We start from the raw sequence: 20,391 nt of genomic DNA, 5'->3' as shown, positions 1-20,391 counted from the left end.
AGAGAGAACTGTAAATTAAATGTTACAGGCAGATAGGATTGGAGTGACAACCTGATAGCTACAAGCAGTGGAAACTGAAGTAGTAATGCCACATATGATTTTAAACTATAGGAAAATTTATATTGGAGTAGGCATTTTTCTATGTCTGAAAACTGCATAGGCCAGCCATATAAAAATACACCAGTGGATATTTTAAGATGAAATTAATGTTTTCATACAAACCTGTAGTTTATTAATGTAAAGATATTCATGCAGTTCCTTTCTCCTTTCTTTTTTTTTTAGGGTATTATTGATTACATCTTCTATTCTAAACCTCAGCTGAATATTCTTGGCATCTTAGGACCTTTGGATCATCATTGGCTAATAGAGAACAATATAAGTGGCTGTCCACACCCGCTCATTCCTTCTGACCACTTCTCACTTTTTGCACAACTGGAGCTGGTGCTGCCTTTCCTGCCGCCGGTAAATGGAATCCATCTGCCTAGCAGGAGGTAGTCAAGTACATTTTAGAGGACAACCTCTATGTAATTTGTAAAATTGTAAAATCTGAATATAGAGGAGTGAGGTATGGCCAACAGGGATCTTTCTTAATGATCTTAATTTTAAATCTAATAATTTGTTAAAGAAATAGTAAAAGCCAGGTGCTATCAGACACACAATTCTGAGCCCAACATGCTTTATATACTGTTAGACAGGGATTGGTGCATGGGCACCTTTCTTAGATTTGTTACCAATAATCTGTTTGTTTTATCCAATGTAATATTTCATGCCTTGAAAATAGGGAATTACTATAATAAATTCTCTTTTGCACAGATATCTGTAGCACTACTTTTTGAGGCCAGTAGTTAAAAATCAAAAGACCATTCTTCCATACTTCACTCCCTTCTTTTTCAGACTTGTTTGTTTGTAAAATATAGAATTTGAATTTAGCCTTTATTGATTGTATATGAACAACAGAAAACCTGATTTATGAGATTTTGTACTTAAAAAAAATCAGATTTGGAAAATGATTGTATTGTAAACTAAGGCTAAATTTTTATCTGTTTCATGTGTTATAAAGGCCAGCTTGTAAAAGAAGTTGCACCAGATTTTCTCTGCTAATGATTTGCACTGTTAGGGCTTTTAGCCCATATGTACTACTTCATTTTTTTAAAATTGAGAACACCGCTTTTAAATCTGAATTTGGTTAATTCATAGTTAACATGCATCCGTTTCTTTCTTTCTTTTAACTTAAAGTGGCAACTTTCACTTGTTTTTGGAGCAGATAAGCTAAGCAGTGTCTGATTAGGCTTTTTGTGGATGGATAGCACTCATCAGTATGATCACTAGCATTTTTCCTGTCAGAAGTGGGTTGGGCAGAACATTGTGTACAGCTCTTTAGTTTCTGTGTTGAGTCACCAATTTCCTATCTCCACTGTGCCTGCTTGATTTTGTTCTCAATTAGCACTGCCTGTGCATGCAGAGGGAACCTGGGCATCCTCTTTTATTTTTTAAAAAATAATGTTAACATTTTGTGAAAATTTTATGAAGATACTTTTGTATAAGCTGTGGCATCTATTTTGTTTTCCTTTTGTGAAGCGTTGGAATATCACTTTTATGAACATGCTCAGATGGTGGGTACACAAATTCTAAGCTTCTGATACCCCTGCACTGCTTCTTTCAATGTTATTGCATAATGCTGTTTCTTTCCTAGCCTCACTTCCCCACTAAATATCATCATGTGAATTCCTTTTTCAATTTAACTGTATTCCTCAGTCGCCATTCCTTGAAGATTAAGTATGCCGTCTTCTATTTTATGAAGCAGTGTAATTAGAAATGCTTTTTCAGTACAGGTTCCCTAGACAACATTTCAGATCAATCATTAAAGTGACCAAGTCCTTTTCTGTAAAGTGTCAACAAAAATAAAATTGTGTACCCACATAGTGCCATTAGTGTTTGAAAGCCGTGTGTGTGTGTGTATTTGTATATACACACACACACAGAGACACACACACACACACACACACACAATCTGTTCCAAAGGGGAATTTTCTCGAATCCTTAATAGGCATACCTTCAATATTACCTTATATAAAGAAAGAACTTGGTCAAACTGCTTTTGTTTCAACTGCAGGCAGAGAAATAAAAGCTCGCTCTTGTATTGAGATTCTGAAAATAATGACTTTTAAAAAAATAAAAATGGATCTTAATTGAATATTTTATAAAGAGGAAATTATCTGCACTTAGAAGTGCTTAACCATTTTGTTTTGAAGAGAACAATAATAAATTTGCAATGAATTCATGTTTAAAACATTTTAAAGTTTCAGTAGAAAAAGGGGAGATCTTGAATCCTTGTCTAGGACCTGATTTTTTTTCTTTTGTTGTTGTTGTGGGGTTTTTTGTTTTTTGTTTGTTTGGGGTTTTTTGTTTTAGTTATTCAAATACCAAACATGTCCAGTTTATAATCAGTACATCGGAATGCTGGTAACAATTGATGTAGTAGATCCAATGAATAGTGATGTTTTTTTTGTTCTTTTGTTCTTTTTTTGGTTCGGATTATTTTGTAAAAGTGTGAATAAAAGGTGTTTTACTCATCTTTCCTTAACAATGTGTTGGTAATGTATGTCATGACAATTTTCTCTGACAGTGGAACCAATTTAGCTTGTCATATTTTGCAACTCTTTGTTTCCTGATCATCTGGATTATTTAGTAGTATGTCCAGAAAGCTTTATAGAAGGGAAGCACTTATACATTTTATATTTCTTGGAAGGAGTTGATTTTTTTTTCCATTTAAGTTGGAGCTTGAGTGCACTTGGTAAATCTTAAAGGTTTAAGCTTTACAAATCCATTTTCACCTTCACTTGTTCCGTCTTAAATACATATCTGTATGAATTTGTGGTAGCATATTCAGTGCTTAGAAACCTATTCAGGTGCTCTTCTATCCTTACCTGGGCATATTGCAGTCTCCGAGCTGCTCAAATTAATTTTCTATGTTTGGATAAGAAGAATAAAATCTCCTCAGAAACAATAGAGCCCCTTTGGCATCAGTGGACCTTTGGTCAAATCCTGCAGCAATGAATTGAAGCTCACATTGAGGAAATATTCTGCAACTTTACTGAATAACATTAATTGCACCAAGTGTAATACTATTTTTAAATAATTTTCTGCATCAAACAAATTCAGATATTTAATAAATAAAATGCAATAAACGATGTCTTCACAAAATGCTAATTTCCAGTAACTTTAACAATTTATTTACTTAAGGTGGCTTTGGATGTTGCCATAATATATGTTCAGTATTTCTTATTAATGTAACCACATATATTAAATCAAAAGTATAGAACATTGCTGGGCATGAAGTGTCCTGTCCCTGTCCCCTAATTTAAGAAAAGAACTACATATGTCTGTCTGGTTATGAAATGGACATACATTCAATTGTTAACAGAACTTAAATGGAAAATATAAACGTTAGGGATTTTGAAATGTCAAGATCACCGAGAAAAATATAAGAGGATATGTGTGTAATTATTTTGTCCCTGTTTATTTGTGGGTTTAAAACATACAAAGTCTCCATTGTAAAACTAACCATTCAAAATGCAGACTTGCACCCACTTATGTAAATCTCTGATAAAATTATATGAATTTTGCTGTGGCTTAAACATAGAATAGTAGGTTCAGATGTCAAGTTCTCACTTCATCCATAGGACAAAGAACTCAAAGACAAAATAATTGCACTACCATTTTTCAACAGAGTTAATCACTGCAAATTTCCAAGTCAAATTTACTGCTTAAGTAGTGAGTCTGTTTTATTTTCCCCATCCAGCCTGACACAGTATTTTCATATATGTTAACTCCTGATATACTTTTCAGTTGTGTAAGCTTCTTTAAAATGTAGGTAATCTTGGTATGTTTTAAGTAGTGTCTAAATTTTAGGTAGTCTCTATTCACAGTACTTCTGTATAACGTGTAATGCACTGGACTAACTCTTGTTTACCATATGTGTAACAAAAAAAAAAAAAAACCAGCACATCATCTGCACTAAGCTCAAAGAATGTTGCATTTGTCCATAGGCAGCTCTTCAATATGATAAATGGGAAATTGAATATGGTCTGATGGTAAACAAGGGCTTTTACTGTTCTCTTCAGTGGAACTTTCTTCTTGGTCAAATTTTAACTAGCTAGTATTATATTTATATACAGGGTTGTCTTTTTTTTCTTTACCAATGTATTTTCCTACTCATAGCTGACCAATAAATTCAATATCTGTTTCAAATCTCCTTGAAGTCTAATTTTCGTATTTCATCTGTGTATGAATATAATTTCATTAGATTGTTCGGTTGTTTTTACAGTACGGGTGAATCTTTGTCTTAAGGAAGATCTCTGTTTGACATATCATAATTCCATTTAATTGACCAGAGCAATTGAGACTGAAAATGCAAGTAGGTACACTTTGAATCCTTGGCTTTCAATCGGAAAGGAATGGCCTTTCTATTTTGTTTGCTTTCTGCCTTTCATTTTTGCCATTTAAACAGGGAATTACGTTTTTTAATATCTGTGATAAATTTAAAAAGGAAGAGTACATCTGATAAAAAGAGTATAAATGTTGACCTGATTATTAGACTACAAATAGAATGGCATATGTTTTTCAAGAACAGGAACAGGGAAATATTTTCAGAGCTGTCATTCAGTCTGAGGAACAAGTTTCTTTCAAGGGTCTTATGGTGAGGAACTTGTAAAATCTAGAATTTACATTTCTGAGAACTTCATGCTTTGGAGTCACGTTTGATCCTACAGGATTGTTACCTCTGCTGTTGATGGAGAGCTGTCAATTATGGTATCAAACTTGTATGAATGAATTTTGTTGTCTCAGCCTTTCTTCTGAATATGGTCACTGGTAAAGGAGCAAATTGGGGGATATTGACCATGAGAATGATCTCACAGCTGTTCCTACATTTTCTAGCCAAATGCTAGACCAGCAATCTCCAACCTTTACACCTTTGTGGACTGGCGGCGGGGGAGGGGGGAGAGAGCAGCTCCACTTGTGCCACTTGCACAAGTGGAACTGTGGACACAAGCCTGCTCACCCGCTTCTTGCATGGCCCAGGGGTTGACCACTGCAAGTCCTTCATTGTGTTTGCATCTAATCCTGAGTGAATATATATCGTCTTTTTCTATAACTGGTTTTAATGCTCTTCCTTCCCCCCTCTAGATGGGTAGATTTCATGAGTGACCATATCCTCGGGGACATAGCTCTTGTGGCTCTGGGGAGGTTAAACTCTTGCCCATCTCTTTTTACAGCCTCCCCTGTGTGTGTATGATATCCTGACATGTTTTGCTCTCCCCAATTTCCAAATTTGAGGGTCATACAGATAAATTTTATATTCATTATTTTTAAACCATGTTAAGTTTTCACTCATATTCCAAGTTGGCAAATACCTTTACTGAGCCATACCACTATGTAAAACTCTGACTTAGATGTGTTGTTCTATTGTTTTATGATTCCTTGGTCCAGCAAAGCCCAGGAAACTCGACCTGTAAGTAGCCAATTAGGAGCAAGAAAGCTCTTCACAGATTAATTTTGGAAGATGGAAAATGGGCTGTTTTGGATGTTTGTTCTATAATGTATCTTCCGAACAGGAAGAGGGAAACTTTGCTGGCTTGCTCCTCCCAAGGGAAAACCAATTGTCCCAGTCCTGGAACGAGGATTGGAAAATCAGAAGAAGTTAATCCTCTGCAAAAATATGGGACTAGATCCAATTATGAAGCTTCTAACAATGTGTATTAAAGATTGAACTGAACTCTTCTTTGTGTACTTGCTATATAGTCCTGTTGTGGACAGGATTCTCATTTCCTTGTTTTCCTTTGTCTTTTTAATTCTAAATTGGTTCCTTAACAGTTAATACATAATCTTGAAATATCTTCTTATCCTGACATTCATTCTGCCAGAAAAGAACGCTAAAACACCTTGCACTACTGATGCTATAGAAGAGAATGAAAGGAATAATAAGCAGGAGGACTTTTCACTCTCTTCCAGAGTGTGGAAAATTTGATGCTGTGTGAAAGTAGTAGCAGCACTTCAAAATTGTGGTGGTTCCAGCAGCAGCGTATGTAAGAGAAAGATTAATATATTCCAGAAGGTCCAACTTGCTACACTTTGGTGCAGAGGTGTCTGAATATACTCTACTGCAGTGAGACACAAGTCAGTGAAATATTAAGGAGCTTAAAAACTTGAATAAAAAAATAGAACAGAATGCTTATAAATATGTGCCTGTCTTTTTCAAGAAATAACTGGAGCATTTCTATCATAAAAGGAATCTGGTTCTAGAGATCTACAGTTACATAGTAACTGTATGACATAGCCGTGACATAGATATAAAAAGCTACGAGCTAGTGATCTAAATTGCATTAAATACTTTAAATATATTTATTAACTCTATGGGTGTATTAAAAATGATTTTAAAACAAGGACTGAAATTTTTACAGCTTTGAGAACACTTTAAGAGTACTGTATTTTAAAAGTTAAACCTAAAAGGGAAAATATTACCTACTTAATTTTTCTGACAAATGGAAAGATGTATCCATGCCTTTTCTCTGGTACATCCCCATGAGAGAGAGGTGCTCTAAATATCTCCTATGTAGAGTAACTGTTCTTTCTTCTTCAGAAATATTCAATTTGTCATTGTTCTGTTTTTGAAAGTGGCGCATTTTGCATTTCCTTTAGGTCAAGTCTTAGGAAGGCTTTATATTCCTTGCAGACAGCTGGTCATTTGCATTCTTTTAGCGAGTTGTTGAGGTTTATCTGTGTCATCAGGGTCACCTGAATGGTATAAATGGATGTGGAGCCTTCTTGGAACTGCTGAAAGGACTGTGTTGTAGACTGGAGATAGATGATGTTGTATCCTGCATTCTTGCTAAGAGAATGCAAATGACCAGCTGTCTACAAGGAGTATAAATCCATTCCCCACCATCCTGTCAGAACAGAAGAAGCTCCTTGGATGAGAAACTAAAACATCTTCAAAGAAAAACCAGAAAGTCCTGTTGCCTCTTGAAAAACCATACTATACATGTTAAAAGAAGGACTGAGGACTACCTATGGCATCCAATAAGTCATAGACTATCTGGTCTGCCACTCATTCCCCATTACAATAGGCTGGAACCATCTACTGATGAAGAAAGGGAACCAATCTATTCAATCTCCAACCTTTATAGGTGATCCAATATGATATGGTTAAAGTACCTAGGGAAGTGTGCAATCCCCATCCAGGTCCTGACAGGTCATCCAGGACAGCCATTTCATTCATAATCTGGCAAGATTATTGTATGTTCCTAGGAATACATTACTTAAAAATCAAAGCAAATCACAGCACATTGAGCTCACAAACAGATTAGACTTGGAGTCAACTTCAGGTACACAGAAAATGCTTTGTACACTACAGATTTCAATCCCAGATGGGATGAAATAACATTTCAACAGTTTTATTTTTAGAAAACAAATCTATTAGGGGCAGAGTTCAGTTTACAAATCAGAGTTTTCCCTTCACCTGAACGTAGCAAGTACACATTTGAATTACTTGAAGGACCACCTCTCTCCCATCTCATCAGATCTGGCAGGAGGAGCATAATGTGGGGATCCCATCAAACAATGAATGTCCAGAAGATAGTGTTTTCTGCTCAAACATCCATCAGGTGGAACATCTTCCCCCTGGAGATCCAGTGGGCCCTGACCCACCTGGCTTTTTGCAAAGCCCTGAAGACACAGGAAAACTAGCCAGTGTGGTGGCTATGCTGAATTTGATGAATGGGAATATGAGCTCTGAGTTTTATGTATCTTACAATGCTTTTTAAATAGGCTTTTATATTGTTTCTTGTTTTTAAATTGTATTGGGTTCTTTATGTATTTGTTTAATTGTTCATAACAACAGCAACAATATAAAGACTCTGCTTCACTTCCTAATTAATAACTGGGCTAGTTTTCACAGCATTATGTATCTGCAGATTAATAGTTATGAAAATGTTTGGCATTTTAAAGATATGTATATTTATTTTCTTCAATTTGGAATATCATGCTTCCGAGATTTGTGTCAGAACTATCAAATCAATCCACTAGAAACTTGATAAACATCATTCTTACTTATCCAAGCTTGAGCTAAAAATGGAGCCTAAATCTTTAAAATGGTTAGCAAAGTCTCATACTTTTTCACATCAAGAAAATAAAAATGTATTAAATCATCTTATCAATAGAAAGATAAGAGAATATTAACATTTTATTTCTACTTTTTAAAGTCACTGAGGAATGCAGATTAAGGTACTTGATAAAGATTAGCAAAAATTTTCCAACCATGTTAGGTATCCATCATATTAAAATGTTATCCATCATAAAGGTGAGGGAGGTCATTTATTAGTTGCCTTTGGTATTTCATTATTTTTCGTATTTTTCATCCTATTTTTTATAATCGTGCTATAAAACCAATAATGAGGGAGCCATCATAATTAAATTTCTGATGCAACTATGATATTATTATTTATAGAGTTATCTGCGCTGCAAACATTTTCACCAAACTTCCTGAAACTCAGTTTTATAGGCATCACGTCCCCCTCATTTATTACCCACCCAAAACTGACTAGTGGAAATGTTTTAGAAGCTCTCTATGCATGGATAACACAATATTGTGTACGGACATAAGAAATTGCTTACAATATTTATGCCTTAAGCTAGTGGTTTGTCTGTGAGATTCAGTTTGTTCATATTTTATATTTCTGCATGTTTTTTAAAAATAATAATAGGCGTTTGGATTTCATATAACATGCAAACCACAATTAATAAGATAGAAGTTGTGTTATTAATATTAGACATGTTGAATTGCTTATAGAAAATAAAAGAGATATAAAGAAAATAGATTAATAAATTAATAAAGAAATATATTAATAAATAAACACAAGGATGTCTTATGAAACTTGAAAACATAAGATTCAGTATTATATTTTGTTATCTCCCTTTAGATATCAGCAGATATCACATGAAGTTCTGACGATGTTCAGTGGTAAAAGTATTCAAGCCTTCAGAAAATCTGAAAGAGGCAAATTATTTTTTGCACCAAAATGTACATTACTTAAAGCCTTGTGCAAAATGCTACATTACCACAAGGTGGCAGAATTGATGTGTATATGCATAATGGGAGGACATTAACCATTTTTAAGTAAGGGGAAATAGTCTAAAGCATTGGCCTAATAAATAGTGCCATCCCTGTCAAAATGCATGCCCTGTAATCCCTCATCAGAAACATTGAAATGTTTATTAGCTGTCACAAAATAAAGTTTGTTACCAGCAAATTGTTCAGTTGCAGAAAATTGTACTATTGCTCAGAGATACATTGTGTGCATGCAGAGGAGAAGGGAGTGCATCTTCTCAGAGATTGATTTCATCACTAAAGTGGATTTCATCAGAGCTGTTCAATCTCTCTGAAGTAAAAGATTCTATTGTAGGGTGAAACATCGGAAGTCTCAAATGCCTTGTCTATTAGGTAGAGGCAGAAGATGTTTCACAACCAGGGCTCCTATTAGCACTTTTCCTTCAAACACTCCATTTAAAAAATACCAGGAAAAGGAAAGGGGAAGTAGGAGTATGTAATGGATGGGAACAATCTTATTGGGTATTTATTTCACTAAATCATACCTGTTTTAACAGGGATGCTGGGGGAATTTCCTATTTTGTGCCAAATGAGAAGAAGGCAAAGTTGAAACACTTTTTCATGCATCCTAACTCCCCAAATGTTGAATCCATTTTTTCCTGAAATTTGACAGGTTATTGGCATAGCAATCTCGCCATTTTATATGCTATTTTGATTTAAAAAATTTACACAGGAATTTGAATTTTAACCTCTTTTGCTCCCAAACATCTGTGGGAATCCATTTGAAATCTGTATGGCTTCAGCATCTGAAGGCATTGTGCTTGCAAGCATTTCCCAACTTTATGATAATGGGAATTTTATAGCCATTTCTTCTTCATCTTAATTAAACGGGAAGATATACCAACCCCACTGTTTTTAAGATGTCTCTTCTGCTCTGGTAACCAGATTAAGTTCATATATCTGGGAGTTGGTGGGATGTGGGGAAGCCTACGTTAATTTACAAAATAGACTTTAGATCAGAGATTCTACCTTGCATAAAATAGGGGGAACATACTTTGGGTAAATTGAGTTTTGTTTGTGCTTTTAGCACACCTTGCCCAAACAGGCTAAAATTGTGATTGTCTTCCCAACTAGCTGGGAATACTGCAGCTGGCAGAGGTGTGACTAGGTCTAGGGTCTAATCTCCCCCTTCTAAATAAAAAAAATATGTGAAAGTTTTAATGGGTGCTAGAGGTGGACAACATTGGTACTAGAGTTTGAACAACTTTTTTAGTTTGGTGGAAGTAAATTTGGTTGATTGAAAAATTATGTCATCTATACTATTATTATTTTTTTATGTTGCTAGCAAGTAATGTTATGTGAGAAAGGATACTGTGAAATGTGGAACAGGAATAAAATCCTAGAAGATCGATTCCTGCAATAAATGAGGATGAAAGAAGGATAATACGTATAAAGTGCACATAGAGAAAATGTGCAAAAGTATGTAGCCAAATGAAAGCAAGAAATGGTTAAAAAGAACAGAAAATGTAGAGCAATTCTGATGGGTTGGGGGAAATGTAAGCAGATGAAGTATGCTAAATAAGGAGGCTCCAGCAGTGTGGGTGGAATTAAGAATAAAAGCGATGATGTGATTTGGGATGAAACTGAGGGAGAGAATGCTGAAAGAAAGATATTAAAGATTAGATGAGAAGATTGTTAATATCTCCAAGAGTGGAATTGAACCAAATGCTACAAATGTGATTGTACGTGAAAGGCTACATCTGTGATAACTGGAAGAAGACAATTATAGTTCCCCTATTGAAAAGGAAATATAGTAAGGGTAAATGCAGGAAAATGAACTTGCTAATTGTTCCAGTCTCAAGACTACCTTTCCAGCTTCTTCAATCTCCTTAAAATATCTCCTGTTTCTACCATAACATTAGCTTCCTATCTTTGATATTCCTCTTTGCTAAAGAAAGGAGGTGATAGTATGCAGAGTAAGAGTACAGACAGGATCTTAATTTGATTATTTCTGAGAAATTATTTATGCCTTTTTTATCCTCAGAGAGTTTGTTAAACTAAGAAGAGTCAAATGTCACTCTGGAGAATCTCTTTGCATTCATTATAGGAGTCTGTAATCATTATGTGCACGTAACATTACCCCAATGGCCTTTTTAAAGCTAGCAATGCTTGCAAATCCAGACATAATGGATTCATAATATGAATTTTCATTGCTTCAGTACTCCTTTTATTCAAAATTACACACAAAACCCTTATTATTTTCGCCTGAACAATAAGATATATTTTGAGGTATTTTCCAGGCTAATATTCTATTCTTAAAAGACTAGTAGCTGCAAATTATTGCTTTGCATCCTTACTCCATTTTACTTCACACATTTATTTATTTATTTGTTTTACTTAAGACATATATCCAGCTGACCACTGACTAGCTTACAGAAACAAATTATCAAAACCTAATGAAAAGAATACAAAATCAGTATGCCTTTTCCTATAAAAAGGCAGGCCGGCAGGCAGGCAGGCAGGAAGGAAGGATGAATTACATGGCATATCAAATGATAATATTCCCCTCATCCATCCAGACACATCACAAAAGACCCAGAGAAAAACTCAAAACTTGGCAGGTTTTTTAAAGACCAGTAGGGTTGATATAATACAGTACATTACATTTCAGAATTACGGATAGAGGTGGTATTCTATCAGATTGGTTTGCCCGAATGGGTAGCGGAAATCGCTACCTGCCCTGGCTCTATTTCGTCCTATTTAGAGACTTTTGAGCAAAGCGCATGCACGGAAGGCCGAGCACATGCGTGGACACGTGCACACACATATTTGCGAACCGGTAGGGAAGGTAAGTAAAAACCACTCCTGGATACGGGGCATCACAAAAATAGAAGCCAACTACCCGCTATTATGTCCACTTTTAAAAATAGAATTAGGCTGTTCAAATGATTTAATGAAATGTAAAAATGTGTAAAATGCAATTAGCAAAATATCTGTGAAATTTCTACTAATAAAAGGTGTGAAGAGCAAAATGATTCATTCATATTCTTTGGAGTTATGTGAGATTATAAAATTTCTGGAGAAGTTATAATTAACTGGATAAGTAAATATCATAATGGAAGACTCAAATCCAATTTCCATATGTTCCATGCTGCAGTCTGAATTACTACCTTTTCATATAACTCATTCCATATTTGCTTAACTGTGATTCAATAAACCAAGCAAAAGTTGCTACTTATGCCATACTAAACCATAAACTGTGGTTTATATTGAGGGGCTTCTATAACATGCTAAACCAGCACCAAAGTCAACAATCTGGACTCAGGATTTCTTTTGACAGAAGTGGAAGGCCAGTGCCTGGAGGCTGTTGGGGTCTGGATGGGAACGAACAAGCTTGCGCTCAATCCCGACAAGACTGAATGGCTATTGATGTTCCCTCCCAAAGATTGGCTAATTACTCCATCTCTCAGTCTGGGGGGTGAAATTATATGCCCCTCAGAGAGGGTTCGCAATTTGGGAGTCCTCCTGGACCCACAGGTGACTTTAGATCACCATTTGTCGGCTGTGACCAGGGGGGTCTTTGCCCAGGTCCGCCTGGTGCACCAATTGCGACCCTATCTGGACCGGGAGGCACTTCAGATAGTCACTCACACCCTCGTTACCTGAAGACTGGATTACTGTAATGCGCTCTACATGGGGCTGCCCTTGAAAAGTGTTTGAAGACTTCAGCTTGTCCAGAATGCAGCCGCACAAGCGATTGTGGGTGCACCTAGGTTCACCCACGTTACACCTATCCTCCGCGAGCTGCACTGGCTGCCCATTAGTCTCCGGACTCGCTTCAAGGTGCTAGTTATTACTTATAAAGCCCTGCATGGCATCGGACCTGGGTACCTGAGAGACCGCCTCCTGCCAATTACCTCCCAAAGACCAATTCGATCACACAGGCTCGGCCTTCTCCGGGTTCCATCTGCCAGCCAATGTCGGCTGGTGACCCCCCGGGGGAGAGCCTTCTCTGTTGCTGCCCCGGCCCTCTGGAACGAGCTCCCCGTGGAGATCGGATCCTTGCTACCCTCCCGGCCTTCCGTAAAGCTACTAAGTCCTGGCTGTTCCGGCAGGCTGGGGGCTGTTGAAGTGTCCAGCCCCGCTTCAATTGTGACTGTTGTGTATTTTAATATTGTTTGTACTGTCTTATTTATCCCCTCCCCGGTTTTATTGTGAGCCGCCCGGAGTCCTTCGGGAGTGGGCGGCATACAAAACCAATAAACGAAACGAAACGAACGAAGGCCTTCCAAATACTCCTGGCCCTAAGTTGCTTTGTCTATTTTATTTTGTTTGGAGAGTGGTGTCAGCCTTCTGTAGCAGTCTAGACAAGAAGCACATCCAGAGGTGGGAACTCTAACTTTATTGTATGATTATGTTAATGGGATGTTGCAAGTCAGAAAGTACATTTTTGTTACCTTTACAGTCCAAGAAATTGGGGCATTTCTTCTGAGATATTTGTCTTGCCCCCATTTCTTCTGCAGGCTCAGCTGCTTCTTGTTAGACAGTCATCCACAACATGGAGGGAAGAAAGGAACCATCCTAAAGAAGGAAAGAGTAAAAAAAAGGCAACTAACTAGCAATGCCTGATAAAGGCTGCCTTGTCTTTTTGTCATCTCAGAAGATAGGGTATGCCGGAAGATCTCAACAGATCTTTTTTTTTCATATTCATGTTGAGTTGGAGAGTGGGGGTGGGGGGTGGCAGGGAGGGAAGAAGAATAGGGCTTAGTGAGTACTTTAATGGTGTCAGAAGGATCAGACACCCTTTTCCAAAGTTCATGCTGAAGGCAGGAATCCAATAAAACATGCCAGACAATCAGTGGAGACCAAAGAAAACAATGTTTATTCAACCCAAGATTGTCAGGTAACATTGGGTAGTGAGCATGAAGAGACTGCTCCTCTGTTTCCCTTCTTATAGGCTTTTAATCTAAAGATTTAGAAAAATCATTATCAATAGAATGGAATGCATTAACCTATTTCTCCTTCTCTGCAATCCTTCTTTTCATATTCTCTTAAAACAGATGTGTCCTTATCTTCAGTTAACTACAATGTGTATATAAATGGGTATTTTGTCTTTCCCATATACATGTCTTCCTCTACACAAGTTTTGTTATGTGATGTACTCACTTGTTTATAATGGCAGGAATCAGTCCTTTTGTTTTATAAAATGGCACTACCTATAAAATCTTTCATCAATTCTTATTTTAAAAATTTTATGAACATATAGCATAAATATACCAAATATAAGAAACCATCACAAAATCATAGAATGTAAGAATGAAGAAACCCATAGCAAATGGCTTCCCTATTGTTGCCAAGCTTCTGTCAACCTAGCAGTTCGAAAGCACATAAAAATGCAAGTAGAAAAATAGGGACCACCTTTGGTGAGAAGGTAACAGTGTTCCGTGCACCTTCGGTGTTTACTCATGCTGGCCACATGACCATGGAGACGTCTTCGGACAGCGTTGGCTCTTTGGCTTTGAAACGGAGATGAACACTGCCCCCTAGAGTCGGGAATGACTAGCACATCCAGTATGTGCGAGGGGAACCTTTACTTTTTTATTGTTGCCAAGACACATGTATGAATTGAAAATTTGTATGCTGTAAACAAACTATATCAGGTGATATAAGCCTGCCTAAAAAAATAAAAACAAGCAAATATGTTGAGACTTTAGAAAGAGTGCAGAGAAGGGCAACAAATATAATTAGAGGACTGGAGGCTAAAATACATGAACAGTTGCAGGAATTGGTTATGGCTAGTTTAATGAAAGAAGGACTAGGGATGACATAGCGGTGTTCCAATATTTCAAGGAAGAGGGGTCAATCTATTCTTTAAAATTCCCGAAAGCAGGACATAAAGCAATGGATGGAAACTAATCAAGGAGAGGACCAGTGGTGGGTTTCAAAAATTGTTTGAACCTACTCTGTGGGTGTGGCCTCCTTTGTGGGAGTGGCTTGCGACCCATGTGACCTGATGGTAGTGGCTTGCCGACCATGTGACTGGATATGAAGATGCCGACGACACTTGTCAGAACCACCTTAAATTACCTCACACACAGCACTGGCATGTTTAAGAATATGATGTAAACTTGTTTTTTAAAAGGCATCTTTGGTTTGCGTTAAAACAACTTCAACACACGCAATGTTCTGATTGCACCACAAACGCAGTAGTCATCCTTACCTTTCACAGAGGCACTGAGTTTTATAAATATGAGCATGATAGTGTAGAATAATCATATCCAAGGACCAATGGTGGGTTTCAAAAAGTTTTGGAACCTCTTCTGTAGGTGTGGCCTGCTTTCCGAGTCCACTGGTGGAACCTCTTCTAACCGGTTCAGTAGATTTGACAAACCGGTTCTACCGAATAGGTGCAAACTGGTAGGAACCCACCTCTGGAGAGGACCAACCTAAAAATAAGGAGAAATGTCTTGACAGAATAATTAATCAGTGGGGTTAGTCAGAAACTGTGGGTGCTTCAACACTGGAGGCTTTTAAAAAGAGACTGGACAGATGTTTGAAATGGTACAGAGTTTCCTTCTTGAGCAGGGGGGTGGACTAGAAGACCTCCCACTCTTGTTATTCTGCCTGTGAAGTTAGGTGACTAGTATATGGTTCATTCTAGGTTTCCTTTTTTATTTATTGAAATCATGTGACAATTAAAGGCCTCATTAAGGACTGGTCCAGAGCAATCCCCTGATTTACCTATTCCTTAATCCAGGATTTGTAGGTAGGACATGGCAGCAGTGAAGGCAAGACAGAGGCTCCCTTTTTGACATCATGCTCAGTTATACCATGAAGTTGAGCAGAGTGGAAAAACCAGGGCAGAACATTTCCAATAGCTTCTTTATCTTTCACTGATAATGAACATTGCATAGGATGCATGGGTCTCTGTTTATTAATACTGGTTGTCACAGGATTAGTGCGTAAATGTCAGGAGTTACAAGCTTTGGTGCTGTCGTGACCACTCAGTTTACAGAGTATATCAAGGCACAGTGATCCAGTCATAATTAGTCTAGCGCAGTGGTCCCCAACCCCCGGTCCGCGGACCGGTGCCGGGCCGTGGAGTACCTGGCACCGGGCCGCGCAGCGGCCAGGGGCCATGATCGCTCTTTTAAATCCGCTCCTCTTAAATGCATTTCTCTCCCCCCCCTTTGGTCCCACCCTCGGCTCTCCCTCCCTCCCTCGCCGTCTCCTCCCTTCTCTCTCCCCCCCTCCCGCACCGATCCATCGCCAGGGAAAGAGAGAGTGAGAGAGTGAGAGAGGAGAGAGAGAGGGAGAGAGGGAGGGAGTCAAGAAAACTGTTCCGGCCGCCGCTGAAATGACTCAGTAACTTTTGCGCTTGGATCTGCTTTTTCAAACCTCCCCCAATCATCATCGCCACCCTCTTCCTCCTCCTCCACCACCACCACCGTTTGTTCCGCTAAAGCTCCTAAAGCTCTCTCCTCGGCTTTTCCTGCTTTCTCCCTGTCACCCAGATGCATGCTGTGGTTCGAGAGTGCGGCTCGGTTTTATGTGTCCGCTTCTCTCCCTTTCTCTCCACATACCCCCCACCTCCATTTAATTATTTTTTTTTAAAAGAAAGAAAACCGTAGTTCTGCCAATTGCAAAAAAAAAAAAGTGTGTGTGCGTGCATATCTGCCGGCGGGTGTGTGCTTGTGTGGTGTGTGTGTGTGTGTGTATGCGCGCGCGGAGAGAGACTGGTTGGAAAGGAAGGACAGGACTGGCGGTGTGTGTTTCTGCAGCCCCTCCGGTGGAGGCTGCACTAGCCGTCAGATCTGGTGTTTTTTTTCCCCCCTCTCCTTTTTCCGGCAGGTCGTTTTAATCCTTGCTAATTACTTTCTGTTCTTCGCTTGCCAGCTTCCTTCCCACCCTCCTTCCTCCTCCTCCCCCCCCGCCCGGGTGCGCCTCCCCGCTTTTACTCCCAAACAGTTATATATTTATATATATATTTATTTTCTCTCTCTCCACGGCATTCGCGCGCGCGCGCTCTGTTCTTTGCCCGCCGAATGTGATGGGGAGGGGGAGGGCGGGCAGAAAGGTTGGTCCGGGTTGAGGGTTCAGGATGGTCTTTGAGGAACATAAGTCTGTCCGGGTGGGGGGGGGGCATATTAAAGCACTTTATATTTATGTAATTGTATTTTATTTTGTAAAATACAAGTTTACATAAATGTATGTAAACATGTTTAAATACAATAAAATAAAAGTTGTTTAATCAAAACAATCTGATATATAAACAATCAATGTGTCGTCGCGAACAATGCCCCCCCACCCCTGCGCGCGCTCAGCGGGCCACGGTAAAATTATCAAAGGCTGACTGGTCCGCGGCAATAAAAAGGTTGGGGACCACTGGTCTAGCGTGTTGTGAAAATCCAACTCATAGGATTATTTTATAGTTCAGTATGTTGTGAGAAGAGCTTAGGTTAATTCAATAAAACATGGTTTAATTAAATGTTAATATAGCCAATTAAGAGGATTGTGGTGGTAAAAATATGGTTGGCAAGATGCAGAAACCTAATGTGCTTCCAGATGGTATCCTAATGTTTTTCAGACATTGCTCTTCTCTTGAAAGCTAATATAAAAAGTACAGTACAGTAGAACCTCTAGTCATGAACGCTTCTCACCACGGCCAAATCAGGTTCCAACCAAAAAATTCATTTTTTTTTCATGGCTGATTTCCCCTTTCACGCCATTTTTTTTTTGTAAGAGCCAAATTTCCAAAATTAGGTTCAGGTTACGACCAAATCGGTTTGCAACCAGAGTTATGGAACAAATTATGGTTGTGACAAGCAGAATTACTGTTTATTTTTTCACTCTGGTCTTTCCCCAAAATTGAGGTATTTATTTATTTATTAGAGTTATATGCCACCTGTCTCACTGCAAAGTGACTCTGAGCAGCTTAATACAATTCTTTCCACCAGATTTTTCACTGTATGCTTTCCTACTCATGTCACAGGGAAATTGTGTTTTTATTTCGTGGCATCGGCGGCGGCGCGAATTTCGGCCTCGCCGGCGGCGGGGCACTTTGCATCGTAGGACCTGCCAAGACCCTTTGCTGCAGACCCGGGCCAGCCAAGCACCATACCCGGGTCTGCAGCAAAGGTGCTTGGCGGCTCCCGCGATGCAAAGTGCCCTGCTGCTGAGGCCGACATTCACGCCGATGCTGCCGCCCGCCTGCTGCCCCGGCCTGCAGCCAGCCCAGCAGTTAAGTCTTTGGCCTTTACTTCTCAGTAGCCCCATATTCTCTTACCATATTTGTTGGCCATAAATTCCCAAGTGGCTTCCATATGCAGATTGCTTTAATTTCCCATGTCGGGGATGATAATAACAATAATGTCTTAATGCAGACTTAATCATTCTTAAGGGAGAGTTTTTGAAATAAGAGACCTCTAAGTCTTATGACTATAGATGGTTCTGCTCTTGGCGGCTCCCGCAATGCAAAGTGGAGAGTTGAACTTGCTCGGAGCATGAACTTTTCCAACATAGGCGCATTTTACAAGCAAGGCTCCTGCTGCTAGATTGCGCAGTCGCTCAACTGCAAGGCATGATTTGCTGCTCCCAGATCAGGAGGCGGGAGAATCAGTGCCTCCTTTGCATATGAAATTTTTCACTTTTTAACCCTTGCTTAACTCTTAAAAGGCGAAAAATTCCTTATGCACAGGAGTCCCATAGTTCTCTCGCCTCCTCCTATAGTTAACACTAAGCAGACTCCAAGCCACTGTGTCTTGGAGTCTGGCAGCAACTACCTTGGCTTTAATTATTTTTTAAAAATTCTTTAAAATTCTTTCCTTTACCTCATGACTGGTGAGGCCACGCCTCCTCTGCCTCTAGTGACTGCATGTCCCTGCTGCTATAATGTTTTTTTTTTAAAGCATTTAAAACCTGAAAACAGACTTCACCACAAAAACTTAACCAGACAAGAATACTATGGAATACAGGAAAAGAAAGGAATGTAAAAAGTGAAGAATCAGGGGTGGGATTTAAAAACATTTATACTGGTTCTGTAGGTGTGGCTTTGTGAGTGTGGCAGGGAAGGTTACTGAAAAATCCCCATTCCCTTCCCTAATCTGCTTTCCAGTTTCCTCTTCAGGTCAACAAAAGAAGATCAGCTGGGAGGCAGCGGAGGTGGGGCCAGCCTATTTGCTGGTTCTCCGAACTACTCAAAATTTCCACTACTGACTGGTTCTCCAGAATACCACCTCTGAAGGACATGTATATTTTTCTGTTTTCACAACAGTTGCAAAGATATAGTTTGTGGTCTGTGTTTGAAGAGAGATGGTAAAATGAATCCTACTGATTTTGGCATTTGAGGAAGATAATACCTCATCCCCCCAAAAAAGGAGCCCCCCACTTTTTCCGGTAGCACAGCCATCTCTTAGTTTCTAGAGAGATTGTTACAGAGCGTGGAAGTAAGGCTTCAAGCCAGAAAATATGCCCAGATGAGTCTTCTGATTGACTTTACTATTCACTTGGGAGATATTCCGAGAGAAATATTTCCAGAAATTGCATGTGCTTTTATGTCTTCACAAGTAGACATTTTAAGATGCTTTGCACTTCATTAAATTTATACTTCTTGGAATTTGCTTTTCAACCTGGTAAGATTGACAGGAAATATAGCAATATCAATAAACAGTTAAAAGTACACATAAGTAAAGTTGACTGAAAAATTAATTGCAAGTGCAACTTTTCAAGACCTAACAAAAAGGAGCTCGTATTTTTGCAAAGAAGTTTTGGATCAAACCGGAGGAGGAAAAAAAATTGCTTGACGTTTCTTCTGTGGAGCATAAAGGTGTTCAAAAATATTTTTTTTATCTGTTTCAGACTGCAGCCTATTGGGTGTTATCTAGAAAGAAGCGAGCTTCACAATCTTATGGTCTTTTGAATTCTGTCAAAGAGCTGATTGAGATAATATATTGCAGACAACTGGAAATATGATAATCTTGTCAGATTTATCTTTCAGACTCATACAGAAAAGTTCTCTAATCTTTTCTTATGATCACAACCAAGAATTACACATTTCTTTCTATATCCTGTAAAATTGGCCTTATTATTTATTTAATTTCTATGGCCACCCATCTAAACCAAATAACACTGGGTGGCTTACAGTTCTTGCCTTGGAAACTGGCATGAGAATATTTTATAGTCTTGAAAAACCTGTAAATCATTACATAAAAGAAGCAGCTTTCCCATCTAGTTGTAGGAATTCCATAGCAGAAAGCTATGTTGGTTTGCAGGATCTATGGTCCTAT

At 38.5% G+C, this 20,391-nt stretch overlaps 1 protein-coding gene across 4 annotated transcripts in view; it reads left to right on the top strand.

The window, feature by feature from the left end:
* Window positions 1–4,255, top strand: part of CNOT6 (CCR4-NOT transcription complex subunit 6) — a 51,007-nt gene extending 46,752 nt beyond the window's left edge. For all 4 annotated transcript variants that reach the window (XM_087709485.1, XM_087709487.1, XM_087709484.1 and 1 more), the window contains exon 12: window positions 283–4,255. In XM_087709485.1, coding sequence (XP_087565611.1) covers window positions 283–495 — 213 coding nt within the window. In that variant the 3' untranslated portion in view covers window positions 496–4,255. The remainder of the gene's footprint in view (window positions 1–282) is intronic.
* Window positions 4,256–20,391: the final 16,136 nt, after the last annotated feature.

Source organism: Thamnophis sirtalis, unplaced genomic scaffold (assembly GCF_051295495.1).
Source record: "Thamnophis sirtalis isolate CommonGarterSnake01/CBP01778 unplaced genomic scaffold, rThaSir2_p1.2 scaffold_3, whole genome shotgun sequence".
NCBI classification, from domain to species: Eukaryota; Metazoa; Chordata; class Lepidosauria; order Squamata; family Natricidae; genus Thamnophis; species Thamnophis sirtalis.
This window is presented reverse-complemented; position numbering and strand designations above follow the sequence as displayed.